The sequence below is a fragment of the Oncorhynchus mykiss genome, chromosome 13 (assembly GCF_013265735.2).
Source record: "Oncorhynchus mykiss isolate Arlee chromosome 13, USDA_OmykA_1.1, whole genome shotgun sequence".
NCBI classification, from domain to species: domain Eukaryota; kingdom Metazoa; phylum Chordata; class Actinopteri; order Salmoniformes; family Salmonidae; genus Oncorhynchus; species Oncorhynchus mykiss.
The window spans coordinates 53,679,724-53,697,523 of NC_048577.1; the positions used below are offsets into that span (position 1 = coordinate 53,679,724).

Genomic DNA, 17,800 nt, shown 5'->3' on the forward strand with positions numbered 1-17,800 from the left:
AAAGCTTTCCGTCTGAGCTGACTGCTGTTGCATGGGACACCTCCTCCCTTCATTGCCTGGTTGACTGGGTCAGAAGGATCTCCTGATCATGGCCTGCTGGGATTCCTTCTGTCTTCCTCTCTATCATATGAGCTGTGTGTCTAATAAACATTTAAGATATTTTTTTTAAATTGGCTGGCAACAAAGGCTAGATTCACATTACCAGGGCTCAGGGTTTTTCCTGGTTAGGTCACCTGGTAAGGAGAAACTCATGGCACACTACAGTTTTGCATGGTATGTATCTACTTCACCAGTGATTCAGAACTTTCACGTGCCAAACAATCCAGTCAGAGAAAATGTATGCATGCAACTCACATGAAAGAATTGATCAAGTGATTTAGAAACGTTATTTATTTTGGTTGTCATACATTTTTTAATCAATGTACAAATCACAAGGATTAAAATTCACATACAAAATGTCACAACTGAATTCATCACAATATTGTCTCCTTTCTATCAATCATCAAAGGAGGAAACAAGAAAATCAAGATCAGAACAGTTTCCACTTAATAGGCTCTTACATTACATCATTACTCAAAATGAGTCGTGTGCTTCTCAGAGACATGCCAAAAAGAGCATGCAGCTCAAATTATGTTTGAAATCTGACAGTGTTTCTTCCTTCTATCTTCATGAATTGGTATTGCAAGATGGGGGTTGGTAGTGGTTGTGGTGGTGTTATTGCCACTCCATTAATCTAAATGACATTCCTGCTCAGTTCAACCATGTCCGATTATCTCGTCACAGTGCCAGACTTATCCAGCCCGTCGAACCCCCATTGTTTTAGGTGAATCAATGCTAACTTTAGCCTGTGGCGGCTATAGCAAAGTAATGAAGGGCTGCAGTCACTCCTAGTCCAAGGTAAGAGAAAGATTAAAGAATTTGTCTTTAAAGGATAGAAAACCAGGATATGTATTTCCACTTCAAACTCTCAACTTTGCATCAGTGTTCTTTTCATTCAAAAGTATTGTCACTCTACATCCTCCTACTTGCATTCATCCTACTTTCTCCATTCAGCCATATTCAATCACCTCCAATATCAGAATTTCATCACAGGAAGCTGTCCTTGATGGCGCCAGGTTTCTCCAGTGCACTTTTCCGGCGAGCGGCAGCTTCCAGGATCTTCTTGCGGGGCCCCAGTTGGATGCGGATGCCCTTGAGGTCGTCGTCGGAACAGAGCATCAGCGCCTCCAGGTCCAGCTGTTCACGGGTGAAGGCTGGGGAGAAGTCTGGCAGGGAGATGGATGAGAGGAAGGCATCCAGCGGGGAGGTCTCCTCATCCTGGTCGTCATCCAGGCCGATCTCCTCCTGGTTCCAGGGCAGGTTGTCGTCCTCCTCGTCCTCAACAAAGCCTGTGTCCTCCCCTTCTGTGTCGAACCCCTCCCTGCGGATGAGGAAGCCCAGGTTTTCATTGTTCCCACTGGGGAAGTCGTCGGGCTCTATCCCCATCTCCATGGAGAAGTTCTTCCTGAAGACCATGTTCCCCAGGCCGGGCCGTTTGAAGATGGACTCCTTGGCTCCTGGGCCATCTCCTCCTTCGTCATCGTCATTAACGTCATCATCAGTGAATCTTCTCATCCCTCCGTCCTCTTCCTCATCGATCTCGTCCTGCTCGGAGAAAACGCCCATGAACTCAGGCTTCCCAGAGAGGGTGCCGTTCTCCTGCTTGACGAAGATGACGTTCCCGTCTCTTCCCACCTTCTCCGTTGTTCCTTTATCCTTTTTCCCGAATATTCTCTGGAGGGTCCCCTTCGACCGGGCCGTAAGCGAGCCTGAGGTATCAGAGGCAATCAGCTTGGAGAACTGCTCGTTCACACTATTGATGGTGCCCATCTTGGAGAACGACGGAGATGCCGTGCTGGCCTCTGACACTGACCCTTGGTACATCTTATCCATCTTGCTCTTGTGCCTTTTTTTGACCCTCTCACACAGTTTCACCCGCATTTCAGCCTCTTTGGTGGCCTCCTTCTTCAGCCTGGCCACTTTCTTGGCATTCTGGATGGTCTGCTGTGATGCGGCAGTGTCCAGGAATCGCACGCAGTCCATGCGGTCGCCCGACGCTGCCACGTCCATAGCTGTGTGGAAGTCGTTGTCCTGGGAGAAGAGGTTGGCGCCGAAGTTGACCAGGAAGCTGAGGATGTGCATGTGACCATTGGTGGCGGCGTGGTGCAGCGGCGTGTTGCCCCAGATATCGCTCCTGTTGGGGTCCCCTCTGAAAGAACACAGAAACATCTGTCCGTCAATCAACAAACCAATTAATCAACCAACCAATCATACATTTCTATGACAAGATTAGATAAAATATGTTTTATCTCTGTGATTTCTGTTCAGCTTTGGCTCATCATTGTAGGTGTGAAAGGTATGCAGTTGGACAAGTTTTATGTTGTAAGTAAAAAAAAGTCACTCCAGATGAGTACATGGACAAGGCTGCACTGACAAGGCTGCACTGAAGGAAAGCCTTTGTTCAACTAGGAGAACTGACTTTGGTATGTTTGCTTTTAGATTATTCCACAGTTTTTCTGTGTGTATTGTTTTCTAAACACTGAAATGTCATTATTGACTCAATGATTTGAAGTTATGGAATTCATCTTGATCATTTGTGTAATCATCGCTTTCTGGAATGACGGTGATGCTACCAGATTGTCTTTGTCCCTCTCCTCCACAGAGCAGTCTCAGGTACAGTAGGCCTACTCTACACCTTCACTGTGTGTGTGTGTGTGTGTGTTCATTTGACAGCTCCCAGTCTGAGGTTTCTTTCTCTTTTTACTCTCGGATCTGAACGGGTCTCTAAGATCCGAACCGGCACGTGTCTGTTTGGGTCTGTTTTTCCACAGGCCTTTTTCAGAACTGGTCTGACTGTCCTGGGTTCCATTCGGAATGGGTATCTGTTTTTTTGTTTGATGAAACATTTCAGATCGGGTGGGAAAGCCACAGATCCAATGCGCAACTTTTTAGACCTGTGAAGACCTCTACCTCAAACCCGGTATCAATGCTGAGGATATGAGAATGGAGTGGTTTAGACTTCCCCACCCAGGCTCTGCTGTTCATCTTTACCAATACTGAAGTGACAACTAAGGATCAGATGGTCTCCTACAGGGGAAGTACAGAACTGTTTAAAGACTAACTGAAAAGATGCAACACCTTGAAACTGACCAGGGTACAAGGCAATGATGATGGGTTTTATCAAGTACTTTACTAAGACAAAGTCCAGGTATGATGATCTCCCCATGGAAGTCTGTATTAAAGGTAAGGTTACATTTTCTGTCAAATGCAATAACCTATACAGTCTGCCTTATGACATGTATTCATTTTCTCAAAACCTCACTTCAGTAATTTAAATCCTGTATACCTTTGTGTCTGTAGCTGTTGGCTCCCAGCCAGTGATCTCAATTGAGGAGCTGAGAAGGGTAGTCATTGTTCCGAGGTGTAAATCTAAAGGCTGGTATCCAGGACATTGAGGGAACCAAATTGTATGGTTGGTATTCAGAGATATAAAGGAACACTGAGGGATTCTACTCTGCCAAACTAAAGGTCACTCAACAGGAGACAAACAGAAAATTATTTGATAGGCATTGTTCAACAGAGCACGCTCAATGAAGTGAGGAAGACAGAATTTCACATTCCTAGTCAGCTGTTCCGGTGTGTTAAGTACATATGTGAAGATGAAAATCATTAAGGGATATTTTGGGGGTGCTCTCAAGTGTTTCTCTTGCTGGTTGCTGTCACATTCGTTGAAATGAACGGACCAAGGCACAGCGTGCATAGAGTTCCACATGTGTATTAAAATGAAACTCAACAACAACAACAACAACAACAACAACAACAACAACAACAACAACAACAACAACAACAACAACAACAACAACAACAACAACAACAACAACAACAACAACAACAACAACAACAACAACAACAAAGCCATAATGACTGGCGTGCTCACAGGCAATACACAAAAACAAGATCCCAAACTAAGGTGGGAAAAAGGCTGCCTAAGTATGATCCCCAATCAGAGACAACGATAGACAGCTGCCTCTGATTGGGAACCATACCCAGCCAACAAAGAAATAGAAAAACTAGAATGCCCACCCAAATCACACCCCGACCTAAACAAATTGAGAAATAAAAAGGCTCTCTAAGGTCAGCGCGCAACAGTTTCTTCTACTGTGGACTATCTGTGACCATCTGCCGTCTAAAATATAAAGGATCAAGTTAAACAGCAGTGGGATGACCTCAGAAAAATTAAAACCTCACCAAGGAACTACTTCTAGTCAGATGAATGCATTTTAGCTCATGGTGAGCAAAGGGGTCTCATTCAAGAGAGGGATCGCATCAATGAAGACCTCAACTGTCAGCTGAAAAACCTAACTGAGGAGCAGGATCAGATCAAAGAAGCTGATTGTACTCATTAATCAGTTGTGAACAGGAAGGGGTAAAGATCTTGAAACCATTCAAAAACATTCAGTGAATGTGACTCTAGACCCTGATATGGCACATTACCGTCTCATTCTATCTGAGGATGGAAACAAGTGGAACATGGAAATATACATCAGACACTGCCAAGCAAGAGAGGTTTGATACTTTTCTCAGTGTCCTGAGAAGGGGGGGGCTTTTCCTCTGGAAATTTTACTATGAGGTGCAGGTTAAGGGGAAGACTGAATTGGATTTTGGAGTGGCCAGAGAGCCCATCAACAGAAAGGGTATGAGAACACTGAGTGCTGAGGATGGATCCTGGATTTTGTGGCTGAGGAATGGGAATGAGTACATGATTCTCGCTAATCTTCCTGTCTCGCTCTCCCTGAGAGAGAAGCCCCAGAAGGTGGGGGTATTTGTGGATTATGAGAAGGGTCAGGTCTTCATCTACAATGTGGAGGCCAGGACTCATATCTACTCTTTCACCGGCTCCACCGTCACTGAGAAACGATATCCTATCTCCAGACCCTGTGGCAGCATAAAATATAAGACCCATGATCATCTCTCCTGTAGAAGATACTGACACTGACTGATTCTATAATGGATGTCACTGTCTGACAGTTTGAACAAAGCAAGGCAAATTAACTGTTTTGAGAGTGATAACTTTTGCTTTTCAGTTTGAGTGACCTGTAATTTGTTTATCATTACATCTTTTGCATGCAGGTTTACAACTTCGGGAGAAATGTAAATCCAAACTGTATCAATCAATTAAATGTATTTATAAAGCCCTTCTTACATCAGCTGATGTCACAAAGTGCTGTACAGAAACCCAGTCTAAAACTCCAAACAGCAAGCAATGCAGGTGTAGAAGCACGGTGGCTGGGAAAAAACTCCCTAGAAAGGCCAGAACCTAGGAAGAAACCTAGAGAGGAACCAGGCTATGTGTTGTGGCCAGTTCTCTTCTGGCTGTGCCGGGTGGAGATTATAACAGAACATGGCCAAGATGTTCAAATGTTCATAGATGACCAGCAGGGTCAAATAATAATAATCACAGTGGTTATCGAGGGTGCAACAGGTCAGCACGTCAGGAGTAAATGTCAGTTGGCTTTTCATAGATTATTACCATGTATTATTTGTAACAGTGAATAACGTGTTTTCTGTATTTTTAAGGTATATTGCAGATATTGTGAAAAACCTTTATCTACACAGTGTACAAAACATTATGAAGACCTTCCTAATCTTGAGTTGCACCCCATTTGCCCTTAAAACAGCCTCAATTCACCGGGCATGGACTCTACAAGGTGTCAAAATTGTTCCACATGGATGCTGGCCCATGTTGACTCCAATTCTTCCCACAGATGTGTCAAGTTGGCTGGATGTCCTTTTGGTGGTGGACCATTCTTGATACACACAGGAAACTATTGAGAGTGAAAAACACAGCAGCATTGCAGTTCTTGAAACACTTAAATTGGTGCACCTGGAACCTACTATCATACCCTGTTAAAAGGCATTTAAATATTTTGTCTAGCCCATTCACCCTCTGAATGGCAAACATACACAATCCATGTCTCAATTGTCTCAATGTATGAACATTCTTCTTCAACCTGTCTCCCCCCTTCAGCTACACTGATTGAAGTGGATTTAAAAGGTGACATCAATAAGGCATCATAGACTGACCAGGTGAATCCAGGTGAATGCTATGTCATGGAAATAGCAGGTGCTCCTAATGTTTTGTACACTCAGTGTCTATAGACATGTATACATATTAACACATACAGTGGGGAGAACAAGTATTTGATACACTGCCGATTTTGCCGGTTTTCCTACTTACAAAGCATGTAGAGGTCTGTAATTTTTATCATAGGTACACTTCAACTATGAGAGACGGAATCTAAAACAAAAATGATTTGTAAGTAATTAAATTGCATTTTATTGCATGACATAAGTACTTGATACATCAGAAATCAGAATGTTTTTTTTATTTTAATATTTTTCTCCCCAATTTCGTGGTATCCAATTGTAGTTGTAGTAGCTACTATCTTGTCTCATCGCTACAACTCCCGTACGGGAGAGAGACGAAGGTTGAAAGTCATGCGTCCTCCGATACACAAACCAACCAGCCGCACTGCTTCTTAACACAGCGCGCCTCCAACCCGGAAGCCAGCCGCACCAATGTGTCGGAGGATACACCGTGCACCTGGCAACCTTGGTTAGCGCGCACTGCGCCCGGCCCGCCACAGGAGTCGCTGGTGCACGATGAGTCAAGGACATCCCTACCGACCAAGCCCTCCCTAACCCGGACGACGCTAGGCCAATTGTGCGTCGCCCCACGGACCTCCCAGTCGCGGCCGGTTACGACAGAGCCTGGGCGCGAACCCAGGGACTCTGATGGCACAGCTGGCGCTGCAGTACAGCGCCCTTAACCACTGCGCCACCCGGGAGGCCCTCGCACTGCTTCTTAACACTGCACGCATCCAACCCGGAAGCCAGCCGCACCAATGTGTCGGAGGAAACACTGTGCACCTGGCAACCTTGGTTAGCACGCACTGCGCCCGGCCCGCCACAGGAGTCGCTGGAGTGCGATGGGACAAGGATATCCAGAACCGGCCAAACCCTCCCTAACCCGGACGACGCTGCGCCAATTGTGCGTCGCCCCACGGGCTTCCCGGTCGCGGCCGGCTACGACAGAGCCGACAGAGTCTCTGGTTGGCACAGCTAGCGCTGCAGTGCAGTGCTCTAGACCACTGCGCCACCGGAGCAGAACTTAATATTTGGTACAGAAACCTTTGCTGGCAATTACAGAGATCATACGTTTCCTGTAGTTCTTGACCAGGTTTGCACACACTGCAGCAGGGATTTTGGCCCACTCCTCCATACAGACCTTCTCCAGATCCTTCAGGTTTCGGGGCTGTCGCTGGGCAATACGGACTTTCAGCTCCCTCCAAAGATTTTCTATTGGGTTCAGGTCTGGAGACTGGCTAATCCACTCCAGGACCTTGAGATGCTTCTTACGGAGCCACTCCGTAGTTAGTTGCCCTGGCTGTGTGTTTCGGGTCGTTGTCATGCTGGAAGACCCAGCCACGACCCATCTTCAATGCTCTTACTGAGGGAAGGAGGTTGTTGGCCAAGATCTCGCGATACATGGCCCCATCCATCCTCCCCTCAATATGGTGCAGTCGTCCTGTCCCCTTTGCAGAAAAGCATCCCCAGAGAATGATGTTTCCACCTCCATGCTTCACGGTTGGGATGGTGTTCTTGGGGTTGTACTCATCCTTCTTCTTCCTCCAAACACTGCGAGGGGAGTTTAGACCAAAAAGCTCTATTTTTGTCTCATCAGACTACATGACCTTCTCCCATTCCTCCTCTGGATCATCCAGATGGTCATTGGCAAACTTCAGACGGGCCTGGACATGCGCTGGCTTGAGCAGGGGACCTTGCGTGCACTGTAGGATTTTAATCCATGACGGCGTAGTGTGTTACTAATGGTTTTCTTTGAGACTGTGGTCCCAGCTCTCTTCAGGTCATTGACCGTGTAGTTCTGGGCTGATCCCTCACCTTCCTCATGATCATTGATGCCCCACGAGGTGAGATCTTGCATGGAGCCCCAGACCGAGGGTGATTGACCATCATCTTGAACTTCTTCCATTTTCTAATATTTGCACCAACAGTTGTTGTCTTCTCACCAAGCTGCTTGCCTATTGTCCTGTAGCTCATCCCAGCCTTGTGCAGGTCTACAATTTTTTATCCCTGATGTCCTTACACAGCTCTCTGGTCTTGGCCATTGTGGAGAGGTTGGAGTCTGTTTGATTGAGTGTGTGGACAGGTGTCTTTTATACAGGTAACGAGTTCAAACAGGTGCAGTTCTTAAAGAAAAACTACCAGGTCTGTGAGAGCCGGAATTCTTACTGGTTGGTAGGTGATCAAATGCTTATGTCATGCAATAAAATGCAAATTAATTACTTAAAAATCATACAATGTGATTTTCCGGATTTTTGTTTTAGATTCCGTCTCTCACAGTTGAAGTGTACCCATGATAAAAATGACAGACCTCTACATGCTTTGTGAGTAGGAAAACCTGCAAAATCGGCAGTGTATCAAATACTTGTTCTCCCCACTGTATGTCCATATCAACCTGAATCTAACAATACAATATAATGAACAACACTTGAAAACGAAATAATGAGTAATTAACTGATGTTGTATAATAGCATTCCTATAATAAATGAATGAAAAAGGACTGCCACCAATGTTATCCTCATGAAGAACAAACCAACCCTTCCTTATGGGTTAATTGGTAAGCCATTAAGAATGAAAGTCCTTTGTGCCATCACGACCTCTATAAAACTCCCGATTGCAGTATCTTAGCAACAGGTGATCATTAAACCGAGTTTGTTGCAGTACATCCTACTGCTAACGCCCAACATGGAAATACGCAGCTATGATCACAAAGGTATGATTGACATCATTCCAATCATTATAGAAAAATACACTGAGTTCAATGTTATGAAAACTTCGTAATCCATTGTTTGTGTGATTCAATTAAATAATCAAGCAATTGGTCGGTTGTCATCTTGACAGAAATAAATAAGAGAGATGAAAATCAGGTCTGTTTTTTTCCTGCAGTATGAAAGCAGGGGAAATCTGCCAGGGGAATGAAGGGCTCTATTGTTTGTCATTAATTACATGATTCCCCTTGGCTGATTACATATTTGGCTCTGCTTATGGGAAAATGTGGTCTAATGTGGGGGGACAGTTTCAGAGTGGCATGCATGTCTAATGCACAACAATAACATGGGTAAAATGTGACATGGACATACAGTACATTGTAGAATATAGTTCAAATCTCAGAGGCATTCAGTCACCATTTGAGGACGGTTGTTTAAGTTGATAGAGAAACCTGTGAGGTTGAAACCCATGTGACACAGCTAACTGCACCTCTCTCGCCTATAAATCCTTAATGAGGGTAGCCTCTAGTAGGTTCATGGGCATCAGGAAGGTGGTGATGGGCATTCCTTCTATCACTTGAATTAACAATAAAGTCCACCTTTGCTCTTCGTTCAAGTATTTGTTTTGGAAACAAGCAGCAGTGCTGGGAATAGGATCAGCATTAGGCCACGTCCGGACTTTTATCCTCCAACTGCATCCCTCCCAACAAAACATGTCATCAATATTAAAGGAGATACAATATTACAGTATTCATTGGACTGGTACTATAGGTTTTGTGACTGTTTTGTAGGTTACTGGAGGATGCCTTTATTGTTGTGTTTTAGCAACTCATCAATGTAGATTTGAGATTGGAAATATTCGTTCTCATACCAGGAAGACTTCATCAAGGTAATGACAGTAATGGACAAGGACTAGGAAGAGGTCAAAAGGTAAACCATAACCTATAGCTTCTATCCTTCCTCCTCATGTCAGGCAGAGTTTCTGCTATTTTTTCATTGGATTAGAAGTCAATTGATCTAAACATACATAGGGTAAATTAAATTAAAAGAGGTCCAAATAAATTCACATTCTAATAGTTTAGACTTAGTTAAATCAGTTAACTAATATGAGAAAAATCATTTCTGAATTAGGTTTCAATTGATTGGAATTAGTGATTGTAAAAACGTCACAATAGGTATATATTGCTAATATGCCACTTAACATATTTTGGGATTGTAGGTATGGGAAGGTAGGCTATGACTTCTGAATATCAACTGCACTCACCCTCGGCTACATATAAGTTGAAGGGCCTCGACGTGTCCATGAAAAGCAGCCCATAGCGTAGGCGTCATCCCGTCCTCGTCCGGAGAATTCAGGTCTTTCCTGGTAGCCTCTTTCAAGAGGTCCAGGTAGCCATCGATCGCTGCTTTGTGGTACCTAGACATGTTTACTCTGTGTTTAGAACGCTACACTGTGAAATTAAATAAAAAGGCACGTCTTTTAGCAGAAGAAATCTGGCATTTTGTTCTTCCTTCCAGCGCGTTGGAGCGCCACAATTGCGCATCGGAGATGTGAGTGGTTTGGTCAGAGCGCTGGGCGTCATCATATCGGTGGAACTCACTGCCATAAAACAAAAGCAAAGTCCATTTGGGATTTGTCATGCAGTCCCATTGAGGAAATTCAAGAATCTACAATTGATATGATGAGAGAAGTTATTAGGCTACTGTATAGGCCTAGGTCACATGTTGCTAAATGATGGAATGGCAATGACAGAGACAATATATAGTCAAAATATGTTAAATTAATTGTGCATATATATCAGTAGGCTTTTATTCATAAAATGTCACGAGGTCATCAAACAGGACAGTGGCCATACCTGGCTAGACGCGCTTTGAACTCAAGCGCAAAAAGAAAGCCGTACAAATCTCAGGTGGCCTAAAGTACTCCATTCCAGTAGATGGCAGTATCGCCCTTTAGAGCGTTCTGAACTCTGACTGACTGCACCACCAAAATTAGTTATTAGGAAGCAGAAATCTCCACAACGAAATTTGACTTATTTATGGCACTGTCAGAGTACACAAAAGCCACTCAGCCACTCATCATGGAATGACAGCAGGTAAACGTACTCCACCACAACCAGTCTCACCGCAAGAAACTCAACCACCGGTTGTTTGAACAGGGTGCTCTGCAGTCGCTGACGGATTTGGCATTCGTACTAGATCGACGCTCTGCGGCCCTAAAGAATCGGAGATGTCCGACAATGGTGCCTCAGCGATCAACCTTCTGTCTTATGAGACACTGGTACACGCCGTGGCAGGTGCAGTGGTAAGGACATCTCAACGTAGTTTGCCTATGTATGAACAGTCCTTTAATAATAAAGACAAGGCCAAAACGTTCGAATAACTACACTGAAATGTTACAACCGGTGCCTCTAGCTAGTTTGTTAGTTAGCATACTGTGTCAGATTGTATCAACTTTGAATTTTGTCGTGTAACTTAGGTTTAACTACCCGTCTATATTCTATATATCATAATGTATTTGCTTCTAGGGTAGCATGACGGCGATGTCCGTCTTCTTTCCTTTGGATACAGCGAGGATCAGACTTCAGGGTGAGTTGTAGAGTAATTGGTGGTACATACTAACTGCTGATAACCATCTTTGTTGTCAGTGTGGTCATACTTGTGTGCTATAACGTTGGACTCTGCACCCAAGGGTCAGTGAGTTCACAAGGAAATGAGTGATGGATATATAGAAGTGGAAACATTGACAAGAGAGACCTTAGCATAACAGAGCTGCAGCCTACTTCCAATGTTACAATAATGTAAGCAAAATGACAATCCCTTTTCTGCCTTCGTTTTCTGTTGCAGTGGATGAGAATCGGAAGTCCAAATCGACTGCCATTCTCCTGGCTGAAATAGCAAAGGAGGAAGGCCTGTGAGTATTGTATGGAACTGTACACCTACTTTACTACAATTTATAATCCACCTTAGATTGCGTGAAATCAATTGACTGGAAAGGAAAGCTGGCCTCGTACCACTGCAATGCAGGGCTTTCACTGGGCTGTTGTACCCATAGATCTAGAATAGAGTAGTAGAATGGCCATTCCTTTCAGTTCAAAGCAATGTCCATTCCACCCATTGTATTTCTATGACTACTTTTGTGTTGGGCCAGGAGTTTTCCCCTGTCAGATCACATGCACAGGAAAAACTCCTAGTCCTGGGTTCCCATGGCCCAATGACTGACTTTGTGGATTTCCCTGGTCTTTCTCCCCTCCCAGGTTGTCTCTGTACAGAGGCTGGTTCCCAGTCATCTCCAGTCTGTGCTGCTCCAACTTTGTCTACTTCTACACCTTCAACACGCTGAAGAAAGTCATGGTGGGTAATCAGGGCCGGTCCAGACCAGGAAAAGACCTTCTCATGGGGTTCATCTCAGGTAGGACGACCGAACAGGGACCTTTTAGTGGTAATGGCTAAGTCACTATTAACCTACTGCCACCTATTTTCATGGACTCTTAAGTCATTGATGTAGTTATATTAGGGGAGTCTGAGAGGTGATTAACAGAGAGATTCATTGAAGAAAGTAAATTTGACCTCCATATTTAAATGTATTTAAATGTCTTTCTGTTGCCCGTGTTGTGTGTTTCTCCCCCAGGGGCAGTGAACGTGCTCCTGACCACGCCCATGTGGGTGGTCAACACCCGGCTCAAACTGCAGGGGGCAAAGTTCAGGAACGAAGACCTCCAGCAGACCCACTACAGAGGCATCTTTGGTGTGTGTCTGTCTATTTGTGTTATTCACTGTCTCTTTTCAGTACTAATAAAATGTGACTTACTATCATCATACAATGTGTGTTTTCGATTGCAGATGCTTTCTCGCAGATCATAGCCAGGGAGGGAGTGGGGACTCTTTGGAACGGTACACTGCCTTCTCTGGTGCTGGTCTTCAACCCTGCAGTTGTGTTCATGTTCTATGAAGCCATGAAGAGGAGAGCAGGCAGAGGAGGGAGGAAGGTGAGGGAAGGAGAGGAGGTAGCCAACTTTGACACCTCTGTGGCGTGTCTGAGTGTCAGTCATGCTGAAGGTTTTTAAGCCTTTGTTTTGTTTTTGTCTGCTCCTAGATTACATCAGCAGAGATCTTTCTCATTGGCGCTGTGGCCAAGGCCATCGCTACCACGGCGACGTATCCCCTGCAGACCGTCCAGGCCATTCTAAGGGTAAACATCTCTAAATGCACACACCTGCTAACTGAACACTCATAGCAGTGTTTCCCCAACGCTTCCCATCAAACTGTGTCTGATATCATGATTATGTACTGCTCAGTAAAATAAGTCTGTATTTCCTGTACTCACAGCTCATTTTGTTGATTAAATTACTGTCTTTCTATCCCCCCAGTTTGGGCAGCACAAAGCTGAGGGCAAGGGAGGTCTACTGGGCAGTCTCCGAAACATAGTCTACCTACTTATGGACAGAATCAAGTGAGTAGATCTCACACACACAATGGAACTCTTGCGTCTCAACAGTCTGACTACTGCAATGTGGTGGGACACTTTCAGACCGTCTTGTGCCAATGAGTATGTCTTGTGTTGATCCATGGACGTGTTCCCTCCCTGTCCTCTCCCCTGCAGGAGGCATGGTGTGCTGGGCTTATACAAAGGCCTGGAGGCCAAACTGCTCCAGACGGTACTAACGGCAGCCCTCATGTTTGTGGTGTATGAGAAGATCACCGCAGCCACCTTCAAGGTCATGGGCATCAACAAGAAACTGAAGCACTGAGGTGTGAGCGGGCCCTTAGACCTCAACCTGCACTGGCTATACAACAGTGGTCACCACCCACCCTGGTCCCGGAGAGGAGCTGACAGGGTGTGCCGGGTTTTGTTCCTGCCCAGCAATGAAACCCCTGGTTCAACGTTCAGATTGACCTATAACCACGTATCTGGAACTTGATTCTGGTGTGTTTAGCACTGGGTTATGACAAAAGCCTACACACCTGTCTCCAAGATAAGGGTTGGTGACCACTGGGCTACTGACTCCCCATCCCAACTTCCCTTTCCTCAATCCCAACATACACCTCAACCAGAGATGGTGTCTCTCCTCCTCTCTTTTCCCCTTACACTGAGGTTTATTCCACATACAGTATTGATATCTGTCTTCCCTACGCTGCCAATATGGGTGAATCTCTCTGGAAATGGTTGTACATGGTCTTATAGGAGGTGCCATAACTGTCCAGCATATGCATTCTGTGGCAATTTTATTATACCTGAATGAATGGCATTGCAGTTGAAGCTTGTTATGCTTTCTCCACCACTATTACCCTGGAGTGCTGATAACAACTAGCAGTTTTACTAGCCAACTCCTTTTGGCTTAGATGTTGTCTTGCCAAATAGTTGCTTAGAAAGACGATGCCAAACAACTATTTGCTTAACAAGCTTGGACAATGCCCAAGCGAGTGAAGAGCAATATTCTCAAGAACTTTGAGGGCTTGAGTGAAGCATCAAGGTATTTGCAGACATGGCTATATTCTATTTAAATCTCTGTATATGTCACTGTGCTCCTTCAGCCCTGCGTTAAGACCACTGCAAACCCTTTCCGGAGAGATGTTACTGCTCTTGAAAAGTAGGTGTTGATTTCTCAGCTGGCTGGGACAGTTTGGTGGCTACAGTTGAAGTTGGTAGTTTACATACACCTTAGCCAAATACATTTAAACTCACAATTCCTGACATTTAATCCTAGTAAAAATTCCCAGTATTAGGTCAGTTGGGATCACCACTTTATTTTAAGAATGTGAAATGTCAGAATAGAGTGATTTATTTCAGCTTTTATTTCTTTCATCACATTTCCAGTGGGTCAGAAGTTTACATACACTCAATTAGTATTTGGTAGCATTGCCTTTGTTTAACTTGGGTCAAACGTTTCGGGTAGCCTTCCACAAGCTTCCTACAATAAGTTGGGTGAATTTTTGCCCATTCCTCCTTACAGAGCTGGTGTAACTGAGTCAGGTTTGTAGGCCTCCTTGCTCGCACACGCTTTTTATCTCTGCCCACAAATTTTCTATAGGATTGAGGTCAGGGCTTTGATGGCCACTCCAATACCTTGACTTTGTTGTCCTTAAGCCATTTTGCCACAACTTTGGAAGTATGCCTGGGGTCATTGTCCATTTGGAAAACCCATTTGCGACCAAGCTTTAACTTCCTGACTGATGTCTTGAGATGTTGCTTCAATATATCCACATAATTATCCATCCTCATGATGCCATCTATTTTGTGAAGTGCACCAGTCCCTCCTGCCACAAAGCACCCCCACAACATGATGCTGCCACCCCCGTGCTTCATGGTTGGGATGGTGTTCTTCGGCTTGCAAGCATCCCTTTTTTCCTCCAAACATAACGATGGTCATTATGGCCAAACAGTTCTATTTTTGTTTCATCAGACCAGAGGACATTTCTCCACAAAGTACGATCTTTGTCCCCATGTGCAGTTGCAAACCGTAGTCTGGCTTTTTTATGTCGGTTTTGGAGCAGTGGCTTCTGCCTTGCGGAGCGGACTTTCAGGTTATGTCGATATAGGACTAGTTTTACTATGGATATGAATACTTTTGTACCGGTTTCCTCCAGCATCTTCACAAGGTCCTTTGCTGCTGTTCTGGGATTGATTTTCACTTTTCGATTTGCACCAAAATACGTTCATCTCTAGGAGACAGAACGTGTCTCTTTCCTGAGCGGTATGATGGCTGTGTGGTCCCATGGTGTTTATAATTGTGTACTATTGTTTGTATAGATGAATCTGGTACCTTCAGGCGTTTGGAAATTGCTCCCAAGGATGAACCAGACTTGTGTAGGTCTACAATTTCTTTCTGAGGTCTTGGCTGATTTCTTTTGATTTTCCCATGATGTCAAGCAAAGTGGCACTGAGTTTGAAGGTAGGCCTTGAAATACATCCACAGGTACACCTCCAATTGTCTCAAATTATGCCAATTAGCCTATGAGAAGCTTCTAAAGCATGACATTTTCTGGTATTTTCCAAGCTGTTTAAATGCACAAGTCAACTTTGTGTATGACAACTTCTGACCCACTGGAATTGTGATACAATCTGTATGCAAACAATTGTTGGAAAAATGACTTGTGTCATGCGCAAAGTAGATGCCCTAACCGACTTGCCAGAAATTCGTGGAGTGCGTGAAACAAGTTTTAATGACTCCAACCTAAGTGTATGTAAACTTGCGACTTCAACTGTATGTGCTGAATAGCCTATGTTTGATCTGCTTGGCCATCTGCGGTACGCACTATTGGCACAGGACAGAAAAAACTTTGCTTCAATTACGTACTAGAAGGGGATCCCATTTTTTACTCCTGAAATATTTACCTTGTATTGCCTTTTAATGAAGCCAGTCAACCATTTCTCAGTCTTATGATTTAATTCAGAATACAATAATGATTCTTCTAAATGCTTCTCTTATTTAAAACAAGTTTCCCCCAACCACCTAACAAGGAACAACTCTGGGCCCTAGTTATTATTAAAATACTGGTTTACCATAAGAGTTTAACCTAGAAGAATGTCTGCAAGACAAAAGGCTACTTTTATTTATTTAAGGTGTCATTATAAGATGAGTGTTATGTCATGTTTCACACAACTGTAGCCAGGAATGTCTGTCTATAGAGAAATCGGATAAATACTTTTAAATATGTTTTACATTTAGATAAATAATCCTAATCTCTAGATTGGATCAACATTTTTCCAAGTTGAAAAGCATAGTATACATTTTCTATGCTGTATTGGAATATATCTTGTCTACTTAACTTGCACAGAACATGAAGGGGTTTATATTCAAATCTAAACTAGTTAAATGAAAATGGGCCAACTAGAAGAATCAATACATGTACATTTGGCAGTGATAATTATCATTTCACTGCAGCATTTTGCAATCTATGTAATGTTGTCATGCATTGTTGTCATTGTTCACTGGAATTCTTGAGCCTGTACTTTTTTATGCTAAGTGCCTCCAAACCTAGGAACTAGCGATGGTGGTGGACCAGATCTGTTGATAGCACTGTAAAGACGGATGACACACATCACATACTGACTGTGCTGGTCAGTAGTCAAATCTGTTATGTCTTAAAATCAGTAGTTCATACAACCCATAATCTGCTGCCTTGCTTAGCCTAGACAGTAGGCTATGTATGTAGATTGGATGTTCAGGATGATATGAACAGTATGTGACCTGCTTAGCCTAGACAGTAGGCTATGTATGTAGATTGGATGTTCAGAATGATATGAACAGTATCTGACCTGCTTAGCCTAGACAGTAGGCTATGTATGTAGATTGGATGTTCAGAATGATATGAACAGTATCTGACCTGCTTAGCCTAGACAGTAGGCTATGTATGTAGATTGGATGTTCAGAATGATATGACCAGTATGTGACCTGCTTAGCCTAGACAGTAGGCGATTGCTGTAGATTGGATGTTCAGAATAATATGAACAGTATGTGACCTGCACTAAGAAAGCGGACTGTCTTCCACAGCAATAAATTATACAAGTTATAATAACTGTCTACATTTTACTACATATTTGTTGCACTGAAATTCTGACTTACAGTGCATTCGGAAAGAATTCAGACCCCTGACGCTTTACACATTTTGTTACCTTATTTTCAAAAATCTTTTAAACTTGGCAAGTCAGTTAAGAACAAATTCTTATTTACCATGACGGCCTACCTCGGCCAAAACCGGAAGACGCTGGGCCAATTGTGCGCCACCCTATGGGACTCCCAATTGCGGCCGAATGTGATGCAGCCTGGATTCGAACCAGGGACTGCAGTGACGCCTCTTGCACTGAGATGCAGTGCCTCAGACCGCTGCGCCAATCAGGAGCCTTATTCTAAAATGTATTAATTTTTTCCCCCTCAACCTACACACAATACCCCATAATGACAAAG

The 17,800-nt window shown here is 43.9% G+C and overlaps 2 protein-coding genes across 2 annotated transcripts; one reads left to right on the plus strand and one right to left on the minus strand.

Moving 5' to 3' along the window:
• Positions 1-372: 372 nt before the first annotated feature.
• Positions 373-10,481, minus strand: LOC110486790 (ankyrin repeat and SAM domain-containing protein 4B). The gene is made up of 2 exons (XM_021558608.2): positions 10,156-10,481; positions 373-2,248 (listed from the first exon to the last, which is right to left on the minus strand). Exons 1-2 carry the CDS (start codon positions 10,314-10,316, stop codon positions 1,087-1,089), a joined length of 1,323 nt encoding a protein of 440 aa, XP_021414283.1. The 5' UTR covers positions 10,317-10,481; the 3' UTR covers positions 373-1,086.
• A 255-nt stretch (positions 10,482-10,736) lies between these two features.
• On the plus strand, positions 10,737-14,647 carry LOC110486792 (peroxisomal membrane protein PMP34). The gene is made up of 9 exons (XM_021558611.2): positions 10,737-11,196; positions 11,420-11,480; positions 11,739-11,805; positions 12,149-12,303; positions 12,523-12,639; positions 12,735-12,880; positions 12,988-13,083; positions 13,262-13,344; positions 13,495-14,647. Exons 1-9 carry the CDS (start codon positions 11,122-11,124, stop codon positions 13,640-13,642), a joined length of 948 nt encoding a protein of 315 aa, XP_021414286.1. The 5' UTR covers positions 10,737-11,121; the 3' UTR covers positions 13,643-14,647.
• The last annotated feature ends 3,153 nt before the right edge of the window (positions 14,648-17,800 follow it).